This window comes from Solanum pennellii, chromosome 3 (assembly GCF_001406875.1).
Source record: "Solanum pennellii chromosome 3, SPENNV200".
Lineage (NCBI taxonomy): Eukaryota > Viridiplantae > Streptophyta > Magnoliopsida > Solanales > Solanaceae > Solanum > Solanum pennellii.
The window spans coordinates 54,598,559-54,618,788 of NC_028639.1; the positions used below are offsets into that span (position 1 = coordinate 54,598,559).

Sequence of the window (20,230 nt, forward strand, 5' to 3'; positions counted from 1 at the left end):
CACAAATAATCTAGAGAAAAGAGAAACGGAACACAAACGGGACACACAAGAATTTAACGTGGTTCGGTTTCCCTACTCCACGACTGTAACAGGAGGATTTTATTTCACTTGTGCTACTACTTGGAATTACAAATACAAGGATCATATTTATAAGAAAACCAAATGGTTAACCTAGGGTTTCAGTAATGGGTCGGGCCGGCTCACAAGCCTCCACAAAGCCCAACAGATATTACAAGATGAAGAGGTATTTGCCACTAAACTAACAAATAACTATCTACTTTCATAAATAATTTTGTAGTCAAATAGATGTGTTGCATACCATTTTTAGTTTGCTTTTTACTGGATGTAATCTGTCTTCATTCATTTATTTTCAATTTCATGCTCTTTTACTTAGTTGGAGTATTGTTGCTTGTGATTCTTGATGTGGAACACTTGTTGTCATTCTAAATCTACATTTACTCTTCTTTGTTTTATAAGCATAATTTGTGTTATAGGAAAGTTACTGATTGTGTTGAATGTTGTTGATTTTTTTTTGTAGAATTTAGGGAAACTTGAATTGTGAGATTTCTTTTTAATTAAATTTGTCTATTGATTGATTTGATACCATGCTAAAGTTTTGTTCTGCTGCTTTTGAGTTTTGATGTGGAGCATTTATTGTCACTCTAAATCTATGTTTTACTCTTTGTTTAATAGGCATAATTTGTGTTATATGAAAATTACAGTTTGGGTTGAATGTAATTGATTTTCTTTGTGGAATTTAGGGGAAGTTGAATTCTAAGGTTTTTTTTTTAGTTAAATTTGGTTATTGATTAATTTGATTCCAAGTTAGAGTTTTGTTCTCTTTATCTCGGTGTGATTTGAGCAGGGGGTGGTTATGATTTTCTTTTTCTAAAAAAAAACTCATTGTTTCATTTTTCTGATTTACTTTTGTTTCGTAGCAACTTTTTGAGGCCTGCTAAACTGAAAAATCTAATCTCCAAAGCTTTTCAAATTGATAAGTAAAATTTCCTGTAAATCTTTTCGGTTAAACCTTACTTGCTACATTTGGTAACGTTATATTGTTGCTTTTGAGTTTTGATGTGGAGCACTACTCTAAATCTACGTTTTACTTTATTTTGTTTGTAGGCATAATTTGTGTTATAGGAAAGTTACTGTTTGGGTTGGATATTGTTGATTTTCTTTGTAAAACTTAGGGAAAGTTGAATTGAAATCTGTATGGATACCAATCCATTTAAGAAATGCAAATTGTTGCTTTAAAATTATTGTTCTGTAAGTCTTAAGTTGACATAGGATAAGCGAAGTCTCATGCAAATATTCAGGGACGACCAGTGCTGAGAGATCATAGAATAAGTGAAATCTTGTACAAATAAAGAGGGAGGATCGGTGCTTAGCAAAATCGTCTGTCAACTGATTTTGTGAACACACAGGAAAAACTCATGAGTCTATCTACTAATTTTAAGAATTAGTTTTTGTATTAAGCTTGTTGCTTAATGTTGTTTCTATGTTGCTTTTTGTGAGAAAAGTATTAGCTCTAAATAGTTGTCTGCAAAATCAGTAGTTACATCCTATCAAATGTACACACGCGTATGTCTGAGTTATATAATTCGTTATTTGTTCTCCAAAGGAACCATAGTTATTTCACCTAATTTTGCATCGCTTTGGACCTCAACTGCTTTACATTCAGAAATGTTTTAATCCAATATACTCTTAATTCAACTTTTGGTCTTTCTTCTTCTTATACCGTAGATCTTAGTTCTCTAGAATTCTGAAAGTATTGAAACTCTCTTCTCGAATAATGAAATATATCCTAGCTTTTGATGTTTATTCATGTCCCTCCTCTAATGAAAACTAACTGATTTTTAGATTAGTTGAGCACAATTAACTTTCTGCATCACTAGGCAAGGAGTTCTTTCCTAAAGGAGTCTTGTGTATTCCTAAATATGCTATGGCTTATGGGCACCCTTCCCCTGCCACTGCCCTCACGGCACTAACAACGTCAGAAATCAGGACAAAGGAAGACTAAAAGGCATTCTCTCTACAAAACTTCCAATTGTTATCCAACAATACATCTTTTGATGCATCAAAAAGTTTCAATTGTCGTAAAAACTATAGGAAAATGTTGCTACACACAGAAGAAGTAAAGTTATTGCTAAGATGCCCGACAATCAAGTTGCATTTGTCTTTTGCTAAGTTTAAATGCTTACAGAAATGAGTTTTTGGTACAGAAGGATTGCTTTCTCCACTTCTCGATAGCTTAGAGTTGGTTATCTTGTGTGAAACCAATAGAATCTTGATACTTCCATTTTTCCTTGTTAGTGTATCACATAGTTTAAACTCATTTACTACGTTTTGTTCAATATATAGATTTCTCTTTGCTTTCTCTTTTGTTTTTGAACTCATGTTCTCTCGGAAGTTCACCAACTGAATAGTTTATACTTCGATTTGAATCTCAATAAGCTTCTCCATAGTCTAATATTCTATTGATTTTAAATCCAATGAATTGTATGTTAATATCATAACCTAATAATTTCTCTTCCTTTTTAATCAGTGTAGTATTTTTTTTGCAATATGATTGGCAACACTCTTTTGGATGCTCAACTACTGCAATTTGTTGATGGCGTACACTTGTACTGTTGATAGTATGGACTTTACTCCTACTTCTCAAAAATTGACAGGTACTTTGATCTTGTAATCACTAATAATTTCTTAAATAATCCGATACTATTCTCCACATTTACTCCTCCACATAACTACATTCTAAATTTATTTTTCCTCTTATTTCACAGATACTTTCTGTCTGACGCTGATTAACACCGAAAAACAGTTAAAATGGCAGCATTATGTAAACACTGTAAAATGTAATATATATATATATATATATATATATATACGTGCTTGTGTCTCCATGTTTGCATCACCGTTACATTCAACTCACAAAAATTTAGCAACGTTGGACCCGTGCTTGCACGGGCAAATCTTGCCTAGTATATATATATATATATATATGACCAAAGTAGGTAGAAATAGTACTCACTTCTAATTGTTGTGAGAACGGACAAAATAATTTGGTGAAGGAAATAAAATATATAGACATAATCGTTAACAAATCTACCAACGACGTTCATTTAATTTTTATAGTTGGGTCACATCTTACTACATGATATAGTATAGCCACGGTAAAGTGATGGTTAGACGAACATCATTCATTGAAAAATTAAGTTTAATATCTTTAATGAAATTATTGAATTTACTATTTGTATACATGTAATAATAACTAGACGTGTTGCATATTTTTTCTTACGAGAAAGCAAGATCTCTTGATCAATTTATACAAATTGAATAGAAGAAAATGACCTTTTCAGATTTCTTATATATGAAAACGAAAATAGTATTATACACATATAGTTGATCTTCAACTAGTAATTTAGTGACCCAACTTGTATATTTCAACTCCAAGTGACACTTGAAACTTTGAAGAGCTATACGTTGACTAGTGAAAAGAAAAAAAAGAAAAATAGTTTGTTGATAATTAAGGTCTTATATGGTGTGCATTTTACAAGCATTATCAATTAGTGATGATCGATGATTGGTCCCAATATTAATATGGATATCATTATCTTCCAAGTCTCACTCTTTGATTTTCTACTACTAATAATAATATTAGTGCATGTTTTAATAGTTAATTTCGTATATGTATGTCTGATGAATAGAGTTAATTACGATGTTCGTTACTGGTAGGAAGTGATAAGTGTTTTGTAAAATTATTAATTGAGATATGTATAAATTAATCCAACCATTATAATATAGTAAAAAGGAAATATAGCATATATAATTTCTTAATTGAAAATATTTTAAGTATGCAACTCAAAAGATGTTTACATATATTATTTATTGGTGTATATGGATATGTGTTTTCTTTTCATAATTAAAATAACCAATTCAAGATATATAGTGTGATTAATACTAGTACTCATCTCAAGTTGTAGCTTCAAATTTTCGAACTTGAAGTTTCAAAAAATATTTTTTATTTTTTAAAATTCTTTTATATTCAGTTAAATATCTTCATGCCAATTGATATAAGAAAATATTCCTTCTGTTCATTTTTAATTGTCTGGATTTATTTTTTTAGAGTCAAGTTATAAAAAAATTTAACTAACATTACGAAGTATTTTTCATCATATTGGTATGTAAAAAATTACAATTGATAGTACTTATTGTATAATTTTTGAATATCTAATATTTTCTAAAATATCGAATTAATTTTATCTAATTTAACTTTTTAAATTAGTCAAATTAATTTTTGAAAACTATAATATAATAATTAAAAGTGGACGGAGATAGTAATAAATAATTTCACATAGATATAATTAGTGTATATAGAAAATATAATATAAAAAAAATTAGCTATTAGATTTACATGCTACATTTTTGTATTTTTCATAAATTAATATTTTTTAACTTATCAAATCAGTTAAATGGTGACTGGTTCTGTAATTGCCTTCATGATAAGTGGAAATAATATAATTAAAATAGTTTTTTATGACACGAGTCTTTGTTTCATTTCTTAATAGTATAAATATAAATATTACTCTATCCAATCTCTATCAAAATGTTTTCTTTTAATCGCTAAAAATCAATTCTTGATATATATTACTAAGTTTTGTTGATGTATTAATCAAATAAAATACTTCGATTTTGGAGCTATAAGGCCTATTTATTTTGTTTATTACAAAAGAATCTAAAAAATTAAAATCGAATATAGTAATTTTATACTTAAATATTATTTGATAGGGAGGGGGGTAGGTAATGCCAACCAAATGGGGTACCAGAAAGCGATTTTTTTAAAAAAATATTTTAATTGGATTAAAAACATATAATACCGACATTGTAAATATAGTGAAGTACATGTTGACATTATAATATTTTTGAAATTTGTTGTTTTAAATTATATTTTTTTTCTAGTGTATTAAATATTTTATGTGAGTAGTTGAAATTCGATTTTTTTATAAGAAAAAAAAATACCTTTCTAATAGCTTAAAATAAATATATCGTAACCTAAAAATGTAGTTGATCATAACTATTAGAATGCTATTATAATAAATAAAGTTGTATACTAAGCCATTGAGTTAATATGATCATCATAAATTACTTTTATTTTAACAATTATGATATATAATAGCAAACTAATAACCTAAATTAAATGGAATAGCTAGGGTTTGATTTAATTGTGCTCCATAGCAAACGTTGGCAAAAATTTGCCAGGCGTCTCTCACCCAGAAGTCTCGCTCGCCACTCTCCCATTCTCGCCTCTCTCGCTTTATACACAGAAGTGTATAATTTCTGTTTCTGTTTTGTATAAAGCGAGAGAAAATTGTATATACACATGCAAAAATGTATATCTTCGTGTTATACACTTAATTATATAATTTACAAACATTTTACTTCAAATATTGCAGAAAAAAAGGCCAAAGAATTATACAATTGTGAATTATACAATTGCAGTGAAGTACAATTTTTTCTAGCTTTATACAACAGAAGTGTATATATTGTGTTTCTGTTTTTGTATAAAGCGAGAAAAACATATATCTTCTTGCTATACACTTATAATTATGCAATATACATACATTTTAATTCGATTCAACTGTATGCAAAACTAATTATACAATTGCAGCGAAATAGGCCAGCGAATTATACAATTTAGGCCAGCGAATTATACACTTGTATATGTATAGCGAATTATACAGTTTTTATGTTTGCTATGGAGCGCAATTATGCAAAGTTTGCTATAGCATATAAATATGAATTTTTTGTTTGCTATATGTGAAAGTTTCCCATAAAAATATCCATATTGGTCTATTTTTATTTTTACATTTAAATTAGAAAAAGAAGTCTCATAGTCTATATGCGGATAAGTCAGTCTGAAGAGAGCAGAAAGTACATAAATTTAGGTTATTTTAAATAATTTCGAACATAAAATAAAGCATTTCAAAAAAGTTTGAAAAAAGAAATATGTAAATAAAAATAATAGCAATCACCAAAAAATATGAAATAGAGAACGCTGCATAATATATACATAAGAATAAAGAATCATTGTTACAACCAAATAATGTGATAGTTGAAGCACCAAAAATACTTATAATAATCAAAATTGAAGAATAAAAATAATATTAATACCAAAATTTAAATACTATCATCAAATCTGTCCCGCAAAATATAAACAAATGTAAAATATATACATTCCTTCATTAGAAGTTTCATCTTTACACTTTTACAGATTAAATTAGTATGTATATATGATTTAATTTTAAAAACACTCATAATAATCGAAATTGAAGAATAAGAAATTAAAAAATAATGTTAATACCAAATTTAAATACGACATTCAAACCTGTCCAGCAAAATATAAACAAATATAAAATACATACATTCCTTCATATAAGTTCCCATCTTTACCCTTTTACAGATTATATAAGTACTAAATAAATATGTATATATGATTTGATTTCAACTTTTAAGAAAGTTATAAATCTGTTGGCTTAATTATGAACTCTGGTCTTCAAAGTTTAAAAGCAATGCAGCATTAGGTAATTAATTAATCTTCCAGCAATTATACTGTTTATATATATTTTTTCCATTTCAGCAAACTATTTTCTTGATCTTGAATTAGAGCCCAGCCCCTCTATCAATGGAGACAAAATCTAGTTTTATTTACTGATTTATAGTTAAAGATCACATTTTTAGTGATCAAGTTTTCTAACTATTCACATTACTCCAAGGAGTTAGCTTGTGAGAACTGAGAAGAGGTTAGATTTGCTTTAACATTTGGCTGGATATAGCGTGTACAAAGAGAGGTAGGCTGAAAAAGTATTGGGAGACGTGATTAGACAGTATATGGCCCAACTCTAGATTATCGAGGATATGACCTTAGATAGGAGGGCGTGGAGGTCGCGTATTCAGGTAGAAGGCCAGTAGGTATGGAGTGTTGTTTTAAGCTGTTTTGTTACAGAGTCTTGCTGTTGAATCCACCATCACTTGTTGTTTGATTGTGTTTAGGTCATAGCATTATTTTGTGGTTGTTATTGTTTAATTATTAGTTGTTTTATTTCTCCACTGTCATTTCCCCTCTTTTTAGTGAAAATGCACAACTATCCCTAGATTGTGAATGAAATATCAAAGACATACTTTAACTAAACTAAGGTCGTATTACTCTTGAACTTATTTTTTTTTGTATTTTTTTGCATCTTTTGTCTTACGTGGCTCCACGCAATTAAGGCACGTGGGAGATATTTGGATGTCACGTAAGCTAAAAAGGTGCACAAAATTACCAAAAAAATAAATTCAGGATAATAGGACCTTAGTTTAGTTAAGGTGTGTCTCTGCGATTTTGATCATAGTCTAAGGCGGTACTTGTGCATTTTCCCTCTTTTTATTATTATGATATGTTATACTTGAGTTGATGGTCCTTCAAAAACAGTCTCCTTACCTTCACGAGGTAGGGGTGTGGTCCATGTACACTCTACCCTTTCCAAACCCCACTTGTGGGATTTCACTGGCTATGTTGTTGTATATTGCTTTCCCATTGGTATAGATGTATATTTCGAAATCGTAATAATCTTTTTCTACCTATGTCCCATCTGAATTTGTGACTTAAAAAATGGTCCTATGGTAATGACATTTGGACCCTTAAACTTGGTCTCTAACTGCAAAAAGCTTTCTATCTGTATGTTATTACTGCCCTTTTTTATGTTTAGATCCATCCTCTTTTCTCTTTTTTATGTGTTGTAATATGTTTTCTTTCAGAGCTATGGTATTTTAGTTCCATACATATTAGTAACTCAGTTTATTTGTGAGGAAAAAAAATGTTTATGTCATAACTAGATCTCTTTGCATTGTCAAGGCTATAAGTAAATTAGTTGTGAAAACAGAATGGTATAGTGCTGCTGAAGATATAAGATGCAGATTTTGAAGTGAAGGGCAATTGCTATATAGAGCTAGAGGCTTTGATCCATTAGTTCTTCTATTCTTGTTTTTAGCTTATTTTGAGTAAGCGATAACATTCGATGTCCTGGTGATTACCTTGAACCTGATAAAGTAGCACAAATCAGTATTTCTTCTTTCTGCTATCTTCCTACTGTTTCATTTTGACTTTGACATAATATTATGCATGACTTGTTTGCTCAATTCCCTGATGATGAGGTTGAAGTTGTTCTCTTGTATTTGTATTGTCAGGTGGCTGTTTGACGAAGCTTCACTAGAATATATCGTTAGTTAACAACATTTTATTGAATTTGGTCTTTTGATGGGCTGCTTTCACTCAAAAATCTGCCGATTCAGTACCCCTGGTTACGAGGATCCAACACTGCTTGCTGCTGAGACAGCTTGTGAGTATATATGCATATCCTTACCAAATTGTTTTTTTGGTTCGATCAGTTGTCTTTATTCTGTTTTCCCCCATCCTCAAGTTCTGGATCTTCAAAGTCATTCAGACACCAAGAGGGCCTATATGATTTTTTTTCTACACAGCAAGAAGGTCTCAAACTCCTTTAGTGCATATGGATGATGTTATAGAATTTTTCACACATGTGTTATAACTTATAAAAGAAGAAAATGAAGGAACAACGGAATAGTATATGGTTGAGCTTCAGAATGAAAATTTCCTCCTCGATCCAGCTTAGATCATAGTACGAGTAACCAAACAACCAAAAATTTTCCATATCCTGAACCAATGAGATAGTTGAGGGTAGTTTTAGTACTCAACGAAAAGCCTTTAAATTGTCTCCTGACAAAATTTTATATTAGGGAAAAGGGTCTGATATACCCCTCAACTTTGTCATTTAGAGCTGATATACCCCTCGTTATAAAAGTGGATCATATATACCCCTACATGTAAACAAATGGCTCATATATACCCTTTTCCTCTAACGGAAATGAAAAAAATAATAATTTTAATCTAAATTTTTATTATTTTTTTATAAAAAATATAATCCCATATGAGTAAATTTAATCCTCGTCAAACATATTTTTTTTTGACTTTTTTTTGTTTCAATGACTAATTTATAATTATTATTTTGATAATCAAATTTATTTATGTTTCACTAATATTCTTGTAAAACTTATTGTAGATGACCAAATTTTTTCTTCGAATACGAAATTAAATTACAATACACACAAAAAAAATAGTTTAAATTTTTTTTCTTTAAACTAAGGAATGAAAGAAAAAAAACAAAATAAGAATAAGAAACTCAAATAATTATAATAAAAGAAGTCAAAAAATAATTATGTATGAAAAAAATTAAAATATAGCTTGAACTTTGATAGAAGAATCATATATACCCCTAAATAATTTTTAAAAAAAATTAGAAGTAACAAATATAAATTTAAAACTAATTTTTTAACTTCCGTTAAATGAAGGGTATATGTGAGCCATTTTGTAATGGCAGGGGTATATGTGAGCCGTTTGTATAACGGTAAGGGCGTATATGAGCCACTTTTATAACGAGGGGTATATCAGCTCTAAATGACAAAGTTGAGGGGTATATCAAACCCTTTTCCCTTTATATTATGAATGTGACGACTGAACTAGTAGTTCAGTGTTCTGGCCTCCACTGCAGCATGTAAGTAAACAAGTGCTATAAACATGTATAAAGTTATTTAATCGACAGCAAGTTATGGTCTGCATTTATTCAGTCCAAAATAGCAAATTGAGCATTCTGTTCAACGGTTTATGTATTGCAGTTACGGTGAGTGAAGTTGAAGCATTATATGAGCTGTTCAAGAAAATAAGCAGCTCTATAATTGATGATGGACTAATTCACAAGGTATAATTTCTCTACTACTTGAATAACCGTTAAGCCATATATCGTTTATGTGTTCTTGGAGTTCCACATTTATAATTTACTAGTATTGAACTCTTTGAATACACGTAGAATATGTTATAGAGTTACCTATTAACTTCTCTGCCACTCCATCATTAGGAAGAATTTCAGCTGGCAATTTTCAAGAACCAAAACAGGAGAGATCTTTTTGCAGACAGGGTATGTTTTGTTGATTAACTTTTTCTTTGAAATGGATTCTCCATATTACTGATTAAGCATTACAACTCTTATGCTTTGGATCAATCGTTTCTGTTTCATTTGAAGAACGACCATTCGTCTGGCTTTAATCTGACTTATATTTGCTGAGTTTTTCTTTCCCTCTCTTTCTGGAATCATGCAGATTTTTGATCTATTTGATTTCAAGCGCAACGGAGTGATTGGATTTGGAGAATTTGTCAGATCATTGAGTGTGTTCCACCCAAATGCACCAGTAGCAGATAAAATTGCATGTAGGTGGCTTATATTCACTATCTACAGCTTTAGAATTCTAAACATGATCTTTTTAACCTCTTCTGCAACATTATTAATGTGTACATATGGTGGATTCTTTCTGCAGTTGCATTCCGATTATATGATCTAAGGCAGACTGGTTATATTGAGAGAGAAGAGGTAGGTGTTGCAACCGTACTTATACTGATTTACTCTATGCTCCCTTGTCATGAACATTAGTCATATTCGCTGCTTGCTTGGTTTTTATTACAGCTGAAAGAGATGGTTTTGGCGCTGCTGAATGAGTCAGACTTGATTCTTTCGGATGATATAGTTGAAATGATTGTAGATAAGGTTGACTCCTCGACTCCATGATTCGTCTGCTAATATGTTTGATTGTGTGCCTTTTTGTTATTCATATTGACCACCTAGTTTTATCTTGTGCACCAGACATTTGATGAAGCAGATAAAAAGAGTGACGGGAAGATAGATGAAGAAGAATGGAAGGAGTTTGTTTTAATGAAACCCTCTCTTCTAAAGAATATGACCCTTCCATATCTCAAGTAAGTTATAACATCGAGCTGCATCAAGGCAGCTTGTGTGTTTGCGTTTATCTTTTCACCCTTCCTCTGGAAATGTTAAAAAATGAAGCTCATTGGCCTTAAATCTACTATCAATTTGTGTGCTATAAAGCAACTTTTGAGTGTTGTTTGTTACCTTTCATTATAGGGATATAACTTTAGCATTTCCTAGCTTTGTGATGAACTCTGAGGTGGAAGACTCGGAAGTCTAGACTCATGCTTTTAGCATATAACACGCGTAGTTGAAACTCCAACGTATCAGGTATCTTCCAAACTAGTAATGCAACAGAAATGCAAAAGAGTCGAGATTAATCAGAATTTGCATTGAAATTTTGGAAGTTGGCTACACCAGATTGATGCAGAAAATCAGTTCTTTTGCCAGCTCCAATTGGCATTAGCAAGATGTACTACTTTTAAAGGATCTAGCTAGTCTGTTGGAGTTAGATATCAAGGTAGTATTGTTCATATTTCAAATGAAAGTCGAAGTTTTGTTCAAATGTAATAAACAAACATGAATTTCAAATTTGACATCCAAATTGCATGATCAAACGGACTCTGTAGTTCTTCAAAACCTTTTTCTCACTTCTCATCTACTTAGAAGCTCTTTGTATCGGAAGGATGGTTAAACTTTTGCAGTGAGATGAAATAAATTTTATCCTGTTTGTATATTCGTAAGCGAAATAGACAAAATGCGCAATTATAGAAATTAGTCTTACTTTATAGAGTCCTTGCTCATTTACAACATTTTTGTCAATGGCATTCAATAAAGCCAAGTACTCCTCATAGATGGATTTACCCCAATGTGTAGGAGCTAAAATAAGCTATAGATCTGTCAACAATGCATCAACACAACACCAATTCTACAATAAATTCTTTAGTATAATCAGGAAGCTTTAATTTAGGTAGGATTAAAATCACCAATTTAAATTTGTTTGCTACTAATCTCAACGAATACGATGTAAAATATAAAAAAAAATAAGTTTTATAGCCAAAATTAATTTCATAACATAGTTGAGCTCTCGCCATTTATTTTTTTAAAAAAGAATTCTTAATATTTTAAACATTTACAAAGGTAAAAATAATTTCTAAAATATATCCATATATTATCAAATGAGAATTTAAAATGGAAAATTTATGAGAAATGATAAACATCTAGAGTATATTAAATAATGTAACTATAGTTTCAATTATTTTTAATTTGTGGTTACAGTTTCATAAATTTTTACTATTTGATTTTCTAATTGTATAAATTTACAATATATATAATTCGGTCTTTGATTATATAAATCCAAAATCTGCATAGGCTTATCCTTCCTATTTATATACAATTTATGAAAAAATCATAATTAATTATCATATTAGTATATTGACAAACGAAATATATGAATGGAGTTTTTGAAAAATTCCTAAATGTAAGAATACAAAATTAGTATATAATTACCTGCTTTGATATTCACGAAAGATACAAACGGACAATCAAAATATACGAATCACAATATCTATTTATATTTATTTTTATAAGCGAAATATGAAAAATACAGACTTCATACCAAATAATACTTTCTATAGCTATACAACACAATTATTGAAATTACAATTATAAAGCTTTATTATATCTATTATCTTACTTTTATTTTTTTAAAAAACAATAAATGCATACAAATTATCTTTAATCGATTCGATTCAATTTTTCGATTTGAATAATGGATTTTTACCTAAATGGTTAACTCCTTAAGATTCATAAATGACAAGTGTATTGTAATCAACAAAACCAATCATGCACCGCAAGACAAATTTGCCGACGCGCTCACGTTTTCCCCACGCTCCTCTGTATAAAACATTTTTTTTGCAGTCAATTTCAAGTTTCCTTTGCAATCTGAAGAATCCAACAATATTGTTTTGGACCCAACAATCTCCGATTCTATTTTTCAGAAAAAATTAAAAATTTCTAAATAGAAACTAAAACCCAAATTTATGAATCCAAATCTTGCCCATTGAATCTAAAAAAGTTCCGATAGGATTTCCACTTTCAGGCATGTTCATTCAATCTCTTAATCACTTATTACAGATTGGGATTTATCAATCCCCTTTAGTTTTTTTTTTTTGCATTTTTTCTTTGCTTTTTGATTGTTTTATAATCTTTGTTTACTCTATTTGGAGTGAAGAGTTTGGTGGAAGTGTAAAAATTGGAACTTTATTTGGTTTTGTTTAGAATCTTGAAGTAAAGAGTTTGATGGTAGTGTAAAGATTGCAGCTTTATTTGGTTTTGTCTTAGAATCTTGGTTTATTTGGTAATTGGACTAGTGGGTGTTTTCTGTTTTCTTGTTTTAGTTTTTTGTTTGGTTTGTTTTCTTGTTTTATTTCTGTATTTGGTTTATTTTAATTGTGGGTGTTTTCTATTTTCTTGTTTTAGTTCATTGTTTGGTTTATTTTACTAGTGGGTGTTTTCTATGTTCTTGTTTTAGTTCTTTTGGTTTATTTTCTTGTTGTTAGAACGTATAAGAAGTACTTTGGCGAAGAGTTGGTAGCATTAGATTGAATTGGTATCCTGTTTTGTGCAGAATTGTGAGATTGATTGGATCAATGTGTGAACTGTGGATGACTTAATCTGTAATGCAATCAATAAATTCGGGTGAAAAGAAGTGTTTGAAACGTTCGAGATCATTTTCAAGTGAGATGCCAGGGACTGATACAAATGTTGCAAAGCCTTTAGAGGATTGCATCCTGTTTCCTGTTGAAGATATAGTGCAGTATCCTCTACCTGGTTGTGGTTCACCAACGTCTATAGGTTTTAGTCCAGATGATAGTTTAGTTACATATTTATATAGTCCAAACCAAAATCTATGTAGAAAGGTTTTTGTATTGGATCTCAAGAATGGAAGGCATGAATTGTTCTTTAGTCCACCAGATGGTGGACTCGATGAGAATAATTTATCTGCTGAAGAGAAGCTTAGAAGGGAGAGGTCAAGGGAACGTGGTTTAGGGGTAACACGATATGAGTGGGTTAAGGCAAGCGCCAGACGGAAAGTCATTATGGTACCACTACCTGCTGGAGTAAGTTATCTTTTCTCATGTAAGTTTTAGTGCTCAATTTCTATTTAATGCTATCCCTATTGTTCAACTGAACTATAATCTCCCGAACTACTTGTTGATGCAATTGGTAATTAAAGAATAAAAAATAGCTGTTGTCTTCCAGTTGTGAAATTCTCTCAATTTTTTCTATTCCGAAACCTTACAATGTGTATTCTGCACCGGGCCGACCCCCTGATTCTCTTTTTTTTTTCTGGAAAAAACTAATATACATGCTCAACCTCACTACTAACATGTATTTTAAAGGAGTAATCATTTAGTGGTAAAGGCCTTCTTTTGGGTTAAAAAAGAATTTAAATTGTGAAAAATTAGAACAGTCTTATCTGAGATAGTGATAGTTTTTCTATCTATATTAGTCCGCTGGATAGATCGTCCTTCTTTTGGCCTTTGTAGTCCTCAAATATTTGAGTTTTGATTAACACATTCTTATTCTCTGCGCTCTGTTCCATCTGCAAAAAGAAATCCTTCACAGGACTGCTTGGGAGAAAATAGTAATAATTTCTTTTCATTTTTAAATTCGGTTCTTTACCTGAAATCATGTATATATCTCTACCATATCATTTTTTTTGGGGGGGGGGGGTCCAAACTGATTCTTTGAGTTTGTTTCTCCAATTATCAGATCTAATCAGAGTTTACTTTATACGTAAAACAGGTATACTTGAAGGATCAGAATGCAGAACCAGAACTTAAGATAGCAAGTACATCCTCCTCGCCAGTCTTGGATCCACATATTTCACCTGATGGTACCAGGCTTGCATATGTGAGAGATAATGAGTTGCATGTGTTAAACCTTTTGTACCATGAATCAAAGAAGTTAACAACAGGCGCCGATGACAATGTTATAGTAAGGACTTGTTCAAGATACTTATTGCTGATATATCTGTCTTATCTATTGCTATAAGTGCTTAATGAAGGATATTACTCTCCACATGTGATGTGCATCATATGCAATAGTTTTAATGCTAATTTTATGCCTTGCCATCCTCTCCTTTTGTCATATTACTTGGCAGCTCAAGTAGAAACCTTGTGCAGTGATTAATTTATTTGGTCCATCTTGTTGACTTCGATACATGGTCATATAATTTTATGTTTTTATCAACTACAAAGATCATGAAATGAAATGTAATTACAATTGAAACAAGAAAAAATGAAACGTGAGTTAATATATGCTCTAAGGTTGAAAATATCATTGAAAAATCTTTAAAAAGAAGAGTCCCTTAATTACATAAGTCTAAAATGAAAATAGGGAATTGAAATCATTATAATATCTATTTATCCTTTTTAGAAGATGGTATACTGTCATTAAGACTCGAACCAAGATGCATTACTACCGCTTCCTAAGAGTAGCGTGTCTACCAATTTTAACATAACGGCCTGTCGTGAACTCATAATAGCCTATGAATAAGCAATAGTCGAGATTGAGCAAGCTATTTTAGTTTAGTAATGATTTGATAGAATTTCTTGTTTTAACAGAAATTATCATTTAACAGTTGTGTTGTCTGGAGTTGGTATCTGAATCCTTCTTTTTATTGTGTAATCTTCTAGAGATGAAAACTCTCCATGCATATTGTGTTGGCTAGTTTGTTTAGTTTTATGCTGCTTTCTTTAAATTAATTTGATACTAATCCTTGTTGCCTTCCTTTTTCCCCATCTGCAGACACATGGTCTTGCTGAATACATTGCTCAGGTGAGATCGGTATCAATATTTTATTGTTACTAGTTTAGGGAAAATTTGCCTGTTTGAGGTTGATATTGACATTTCATCATTTGCCTGTTTTAGTAAATACTGTTACCATTAAGACCTATGTTTATGAATATCTCCATAAAGTGTGTTCAAAAGTATTTTCTCTGAGCATGGAAATGAATATAAACATAGTCAAGTGATTGGAGAAAGTATTTTAAATGGTTGATATCCTTATTTCCTTTAGTTCGAATCTAGTGTTTTTTGAACTTATTTGTTAAAATTTGGAAGTTTTGTTCCAAAGTTCAGGCGTGGTTGACATCTTGACATAGAAGTATGACAACTAAAAATAAATCTTTGAGAAAATACATAAGTCGCACCGATTACTTCTTAAGAGAATTAGCTGTGCACTTTAACTTTATGGGAAATATATTTACCCCTTATTATAATCTAAAGTAAAACTAATACCTCCTTCCAAACACAATTCCAGATTTATGTACATGAGCGTTATCTCAAAAAATGTACATGAGCGTTATAGACACACCTGACACGTGTATAATTATCATACGTTTATATGCTAATATGATGGCCGGTCATAGTTCAGTAAAGATTTTAAGTGGGTTCTCTTGGACTATGCTATGTATGAATGATCTTTTCTATTTCATAGGGGATTTTGGTTCATTTTTATTTTTTGTTCTCTCTCTTTTTTCTTTTTTTTAAAAAGTTTTTACCCTTATGTCTTCTTTTCTTACTCTTTCTTGTTTTTTCATATCCTTGGTAGTTCTCCAGACAAGTTTGAGGTGCAGCTTATGTATTTTCTCTAAGGGCCCGTTTGGCCATGCGATATGGTATCATGATATGATACCATAATTATGGGATGAAATTTATGTTTTGTTTAGACATGCGATATGAAATTTTTGTGTTCTATATTTTCTCAGAAACATAAGAATCCCATAAGTTGTAAAACTATTAAAATAGCCCCAATTGTTTATTCAATCTTACCAAATAAACACAAAATTTATAAAATCGCATAATTAATTATTACAAAGCTATTTGTTCTCCACTTAAGTAATTGTTTCATCTAACTTTAATTCAATAAAAAAAATTTGAACATAAATTGTAGTGTACTAGTCTTTAATATAATTCTCCCACATAGTACGGACGATTTCCTCACGTTGAACTTGCATCTCTCGATCATGTAACCGAGAAGACGAACCAAAATGGTTACTTTGAGTCGTAATAAATACAAAACAGTAGAAGTAATAAATTAGGTGTTGGAGTAAATGAAGAGAACAAATTTTATGTCGGTTAGGATAGTAAATTTTTAAAAGTAATGATGTGACTAAATTTATTTAGTTTAGTTATGAAATAAATGGTTAGGTAGATATAATTGTGGGGTTGTTTTAACAAAATATAAACTTGTGGATCAATTATTTTATTAAAAATATCTGAAATCATGATATGGAATTCCCAGATTATTGTTTTTTTTTTTTTTGGAAAATATGGAATCACATCTCATGATATGGTATCAACATAAAATCGCATGTCCAAACGCTGATTCCATCTCACGATTCCATATCGTGATATGATATCGCATGGCCAAACGCCTACTAAATCTTTCAACTACTTTTTGCTATCATTCTTTATAATTTACTTCTCTTAACATTTTCAGTGTCCGTTATGAAATTTTGACTTGCTAATAGCAAATGTATCTTGTAGAGTTCTACTATTAATGATGGGGTTGCTTGCTGATTGCAAGATGCTTCAATTTTCACCTTCTTGGTCTTAGCTAGAAAACCTTTCATTTTTGCTGATTGTAGGAGGAGATGGAACGGAAAAATGGGTACTGGTGGTCATTGGACAGCAAATATATAGCATTCACACAGGTTGATTCATCTGGCATACCTTTATTCAGAATTATGCATCAAGGTAAAAGTTCTGTTGGTCCTGAGGCACAGGAAGACCATGCTTACCCTTTTGCTGGAGGGCCAAATGTCAAAGTTCGCCTGGGAGTGGTTTCAGCAAACGGAGGTCAAATAACATGGATGGATCTTATTTGTGGTGTAAAGGACAAAGCAAATGAGGACGAGGAATATTTGGCGAGAGTGAATTGGATGCATGGAAATATTCTGACTGCACAAGTCTTGAGTCGATCACAATCCAAACTGAAAATCATTAAGTTTGATATCAAGACAGGGCAAAGGAGTGTAATATTGGTTGAAGAACATGATACATGGGTCAATCTTCACGATTGTTTTATACCTTTGGACAGAGGACTCAACAAAACTAATGGTGCATTTATTTGGGCAAGCGAGAAAACAGGGTTCAAACATTTGTATCTTCATGACACAAATGGAGTCTGTTTGGGACCGATAACTCAAGGTGATTGGTTGGTTGAACAAATTGCGGGTGTAAATGAAGTTACTGGCCTTGTATATTTTACAGGAACTTTGGATGGGCCTATGGAATCTCACCTTTACTGTGCTAAATTGTTCCCCGAAGCTAACGGTCCATTGCAGTCCCCTTTGAGATTGACCAATGGACATGGAAAACATGTCGTTGTGCTTGATCATCAAATGCAAAAATTCATAGATATCCATGATTCCTTGGTCTCACCTCCCAGAATTTCACTCTGCTCCTTGCATGACGGAAGCTTGATTATGCATTTATTTGATCAACCTGTCAGTATTCCACAATCCAGGAAACTCCATCTTGAATTACCAGAAATAATTCAGATACAGGCCAAGGATGGAACTACTTTGTATGGGGCATTATACAACCCAGATCCGATGAAGTTTGGACCTCCTCCATACAGAACTATGATTGAAGTGTATGGTGGTCCCAGTGTACAGCTTGTCTGTGACTCGTGGACAAACACGGTTGACATGAGAGCTCAGTATCTACGAAGCAAAGGCATCTTAGTATGGAAGGTTTGCTCCTCTTCTCTTTTCCGTCCATATGCATTTTTATCTAAAAATTCATTCAGTTGTACCTGGCCATACCAGTTTTGTCCAATAGGTTGATGTCTGATTGTTGTTATAAACCTCTCTTGTTCTCTATCTTAAAATTGCCGATCTCGTCCCTCGTCTGTTGTGTATTTTCTAAATTGATTTTTCTGTAGTTTCTCAAAGGAGATTGATTCATGTAGGACTATTATAGACAATACAGAATAAATAAAGTAAAGAAAAGACATTCCGAACTTTAACTGCTCAACTTTTTACAGATGGACAATAGAGGCACTGCTCGACGAGGACTCATGTTTGAGGGTGCACTCAAACATAACTTTGGCCTCGTTGACGTTGATGATCAATTGACAGGTGCTGAGTGGCTCCAGAAACAAGGGCTTGCTAAACAGGGCCACATTGGATTATATGGATGGAGCTACGGTGGGTATCTCTCAGCTATGGCGTTGGCAAGGTACCCTGAGGTATTTAAATGTGCTGTTTCTGGTGCTCCTGTTACATCATGGGACGGATATGATACATTTTACACAGAAAAGTATATGGGCCTACCATCTGAAAATCCATCAGTCTATCAAGAGGGCTCCGTAATGCACCACGTTGACAAGATCAAAGGGAAGCTTTTACTCGTGCATGGCATGATTGATGAAAATGTGCATTTTAGGCACACTGCTAGGCTTATTAACGCACTTGTGGCAGCCAGAAAGCCTTACGAGTTGTTAATATTCCCAGATGAACGTCACATGCCTCGGAGACTGAGAGATCGTATATACATGGAGGAGAGAATTTGGGAATTCATCGAGAGAAACTTGTGAATGGCCTACTCGTTGTTCTAGCAATCGCTTATGCCCTCGGCTCTCGGGTAGAGAAAATTTTGGGGCTCATTTCCAGGTCAACACAGCATGGTTCACTTGATTATAGAAGAAAAATTTGTACTATTCTCAGGCTAATAAAAGTTGTTTGTGTTAACTTAAATCTGTGTTATAGCTGCCATGTACCATTAGTACCAGATGTATAAAAATAATGCAACACTCCATTTCCTGGGAAGAAATTAATTTGTTTTTGACCATCACTACCTTTGATTAATGATATATCTAATGTATTGATATCGAGTTCATTTAAACTCAATATTTTTGTAATTGAATTCATCTGAAATTAGGGGTGTGCAAAAATCGGCTCAACTGATAAATAATGTTATTAATATATCGGTATTGGGTTATGTGTTAACCGAAAAACGGTTTTATAAACTTTTTTTTGAGCTATCGATTTTTGATTTTAAGGTTTTAGTTAATGTTTAAACCGATAACCCAATAAAATTTTACTCTCTCTGTTAAGGATGGGCATGGTATGGTACGATATGGTATTTGAAAGTTTTGATACCATATTTTCTGTATTCGTTTTTTAAAACGTTATATCATTATCATATAAATTTAATTCGGTATGGTTCGATATAATGAAGTTCGATTTCGGTATTTCATGGTATGGTAATTGGTAAGCATAATTTGTTTCAACTTCGACTAATATATACTCGTATAATAGAGTACTATGACTTCGACAATTACAAAAAGGTCTTTATTGTATCATACTAACACATTACATATATAGCAATACATA

At 31.6% G+C, this 20,230-nt stretch overlaps 2 protein-coding genes across 3 annotated transcripts; both read left to right on the plus strand.

Annotated features, from left to right (window-relative positions):
• Positions 1-6,503: 6,503 nt before the first annotated feature.
• On the plus strand, positions 6,504-11,438 carry LOC107013790 (calcineurin B-like protein 7). 2 transcript variants are annotated; one of them, XM_027915459.1, is made up of 9 exons: positions 6,504-6,584; positions 8,230-8,381; positions 9,736-9,818; positions 9,975-10,034; positions 10,216-10,324; positions 10,432-10,484; positions 10,578-10,658; positions 10,755-10,867; positions 11,034-11,438. In XM_027915459.1, the coding sequence occupies exons 2-9, from the start codon at positions 8,300-8,302 to the stop codon at positions 11,095-11,097; spliced, it is 645 nt and encodes a 214-aa protein (XP_027771260.1). In that variant the 5' UTR covers positions 6,504-6,584; positions 8,230-8,299; the 3' UTR covers positions 11,098-11,438. The 2 variants fall into 2 exon arrangements, with proteins under 2 accessions (XP_027771260.1, XP_015069154.1); XM_015213668.2 differs by lacking the exon at positions 6,504-6,584 and adding an exon at positions 7,733-8,068.
• A 1,280-nt stretch (positions 11,439-12,718) lies between these two features.
• LOC107015241 (dipeptidyl aminopeptidase 4) lies at positions 12,719-19,728 on the plus strand. Its single transcript, XM_015215449.2, has 6 exons — positions 12,719-12,918; positions 13,447-13,939; positions 14,628-14,819; positions 15,633-15,662; positions 17,477-18,586; positions 18,880-19,728. Exons 2-6 carry the CDS (start codon positions 13,499-13,501, stop codon positions 19,429-19,431), a joined length of 2,325 nt encoding a protein of 774 aa, XP_015070935.1. The 5' UTR covers positions 12,719-12,918; positions 13,447-13,498; the 3' UTR covers positions 19,432-19,728.
• The last annotated feature ends 502 nt before the right edge of the window (positions 19,729-20,230 follow it).

Coding starts and splice junctions, on each gene's coding strand:
- LOC107013790 (XM_027915459.1), top strand. CDS start 8,300: ATGGGCTGCTTTCACTCAAAAATCTGCCGATTCAGTACCCCTGGTTAC. Junction 9,819..9,974: donor ATGATGGACTAATTCACAAG/GTATAATTTCTC, acceptor CTCCATCATTAG/GAAGAATTTCAGCTGGCAAT. Junction 10,659..10,754: donor TTGAAATGATTGTAGATAAG/GTTGACTCCTCG, acceptor CTTGTGCACCAG/ACATTTGATGAAGCAGATAA.
- LOC107015241 (XM_015215449.2), top strand. CDS start 13,499: ATGCAATCAATAAATTCGGGTGAAAAGAAGTGTTTGAAACGTTCGAGA. Junction 13,940..14,627: donor TGGTACCACTACCTGCTGGA/GTAAGTTATCTT, acceptor TACGTAAAACAG/GTATACTTGAAGGATCAGAA. Junction 18,587..18,879: donor AAGGCATCTTAGTATGGAAG/GTTTGCTCCTCT, acceptor AACTTTTTACAG/ATGGACAATAGAGGCACTGC.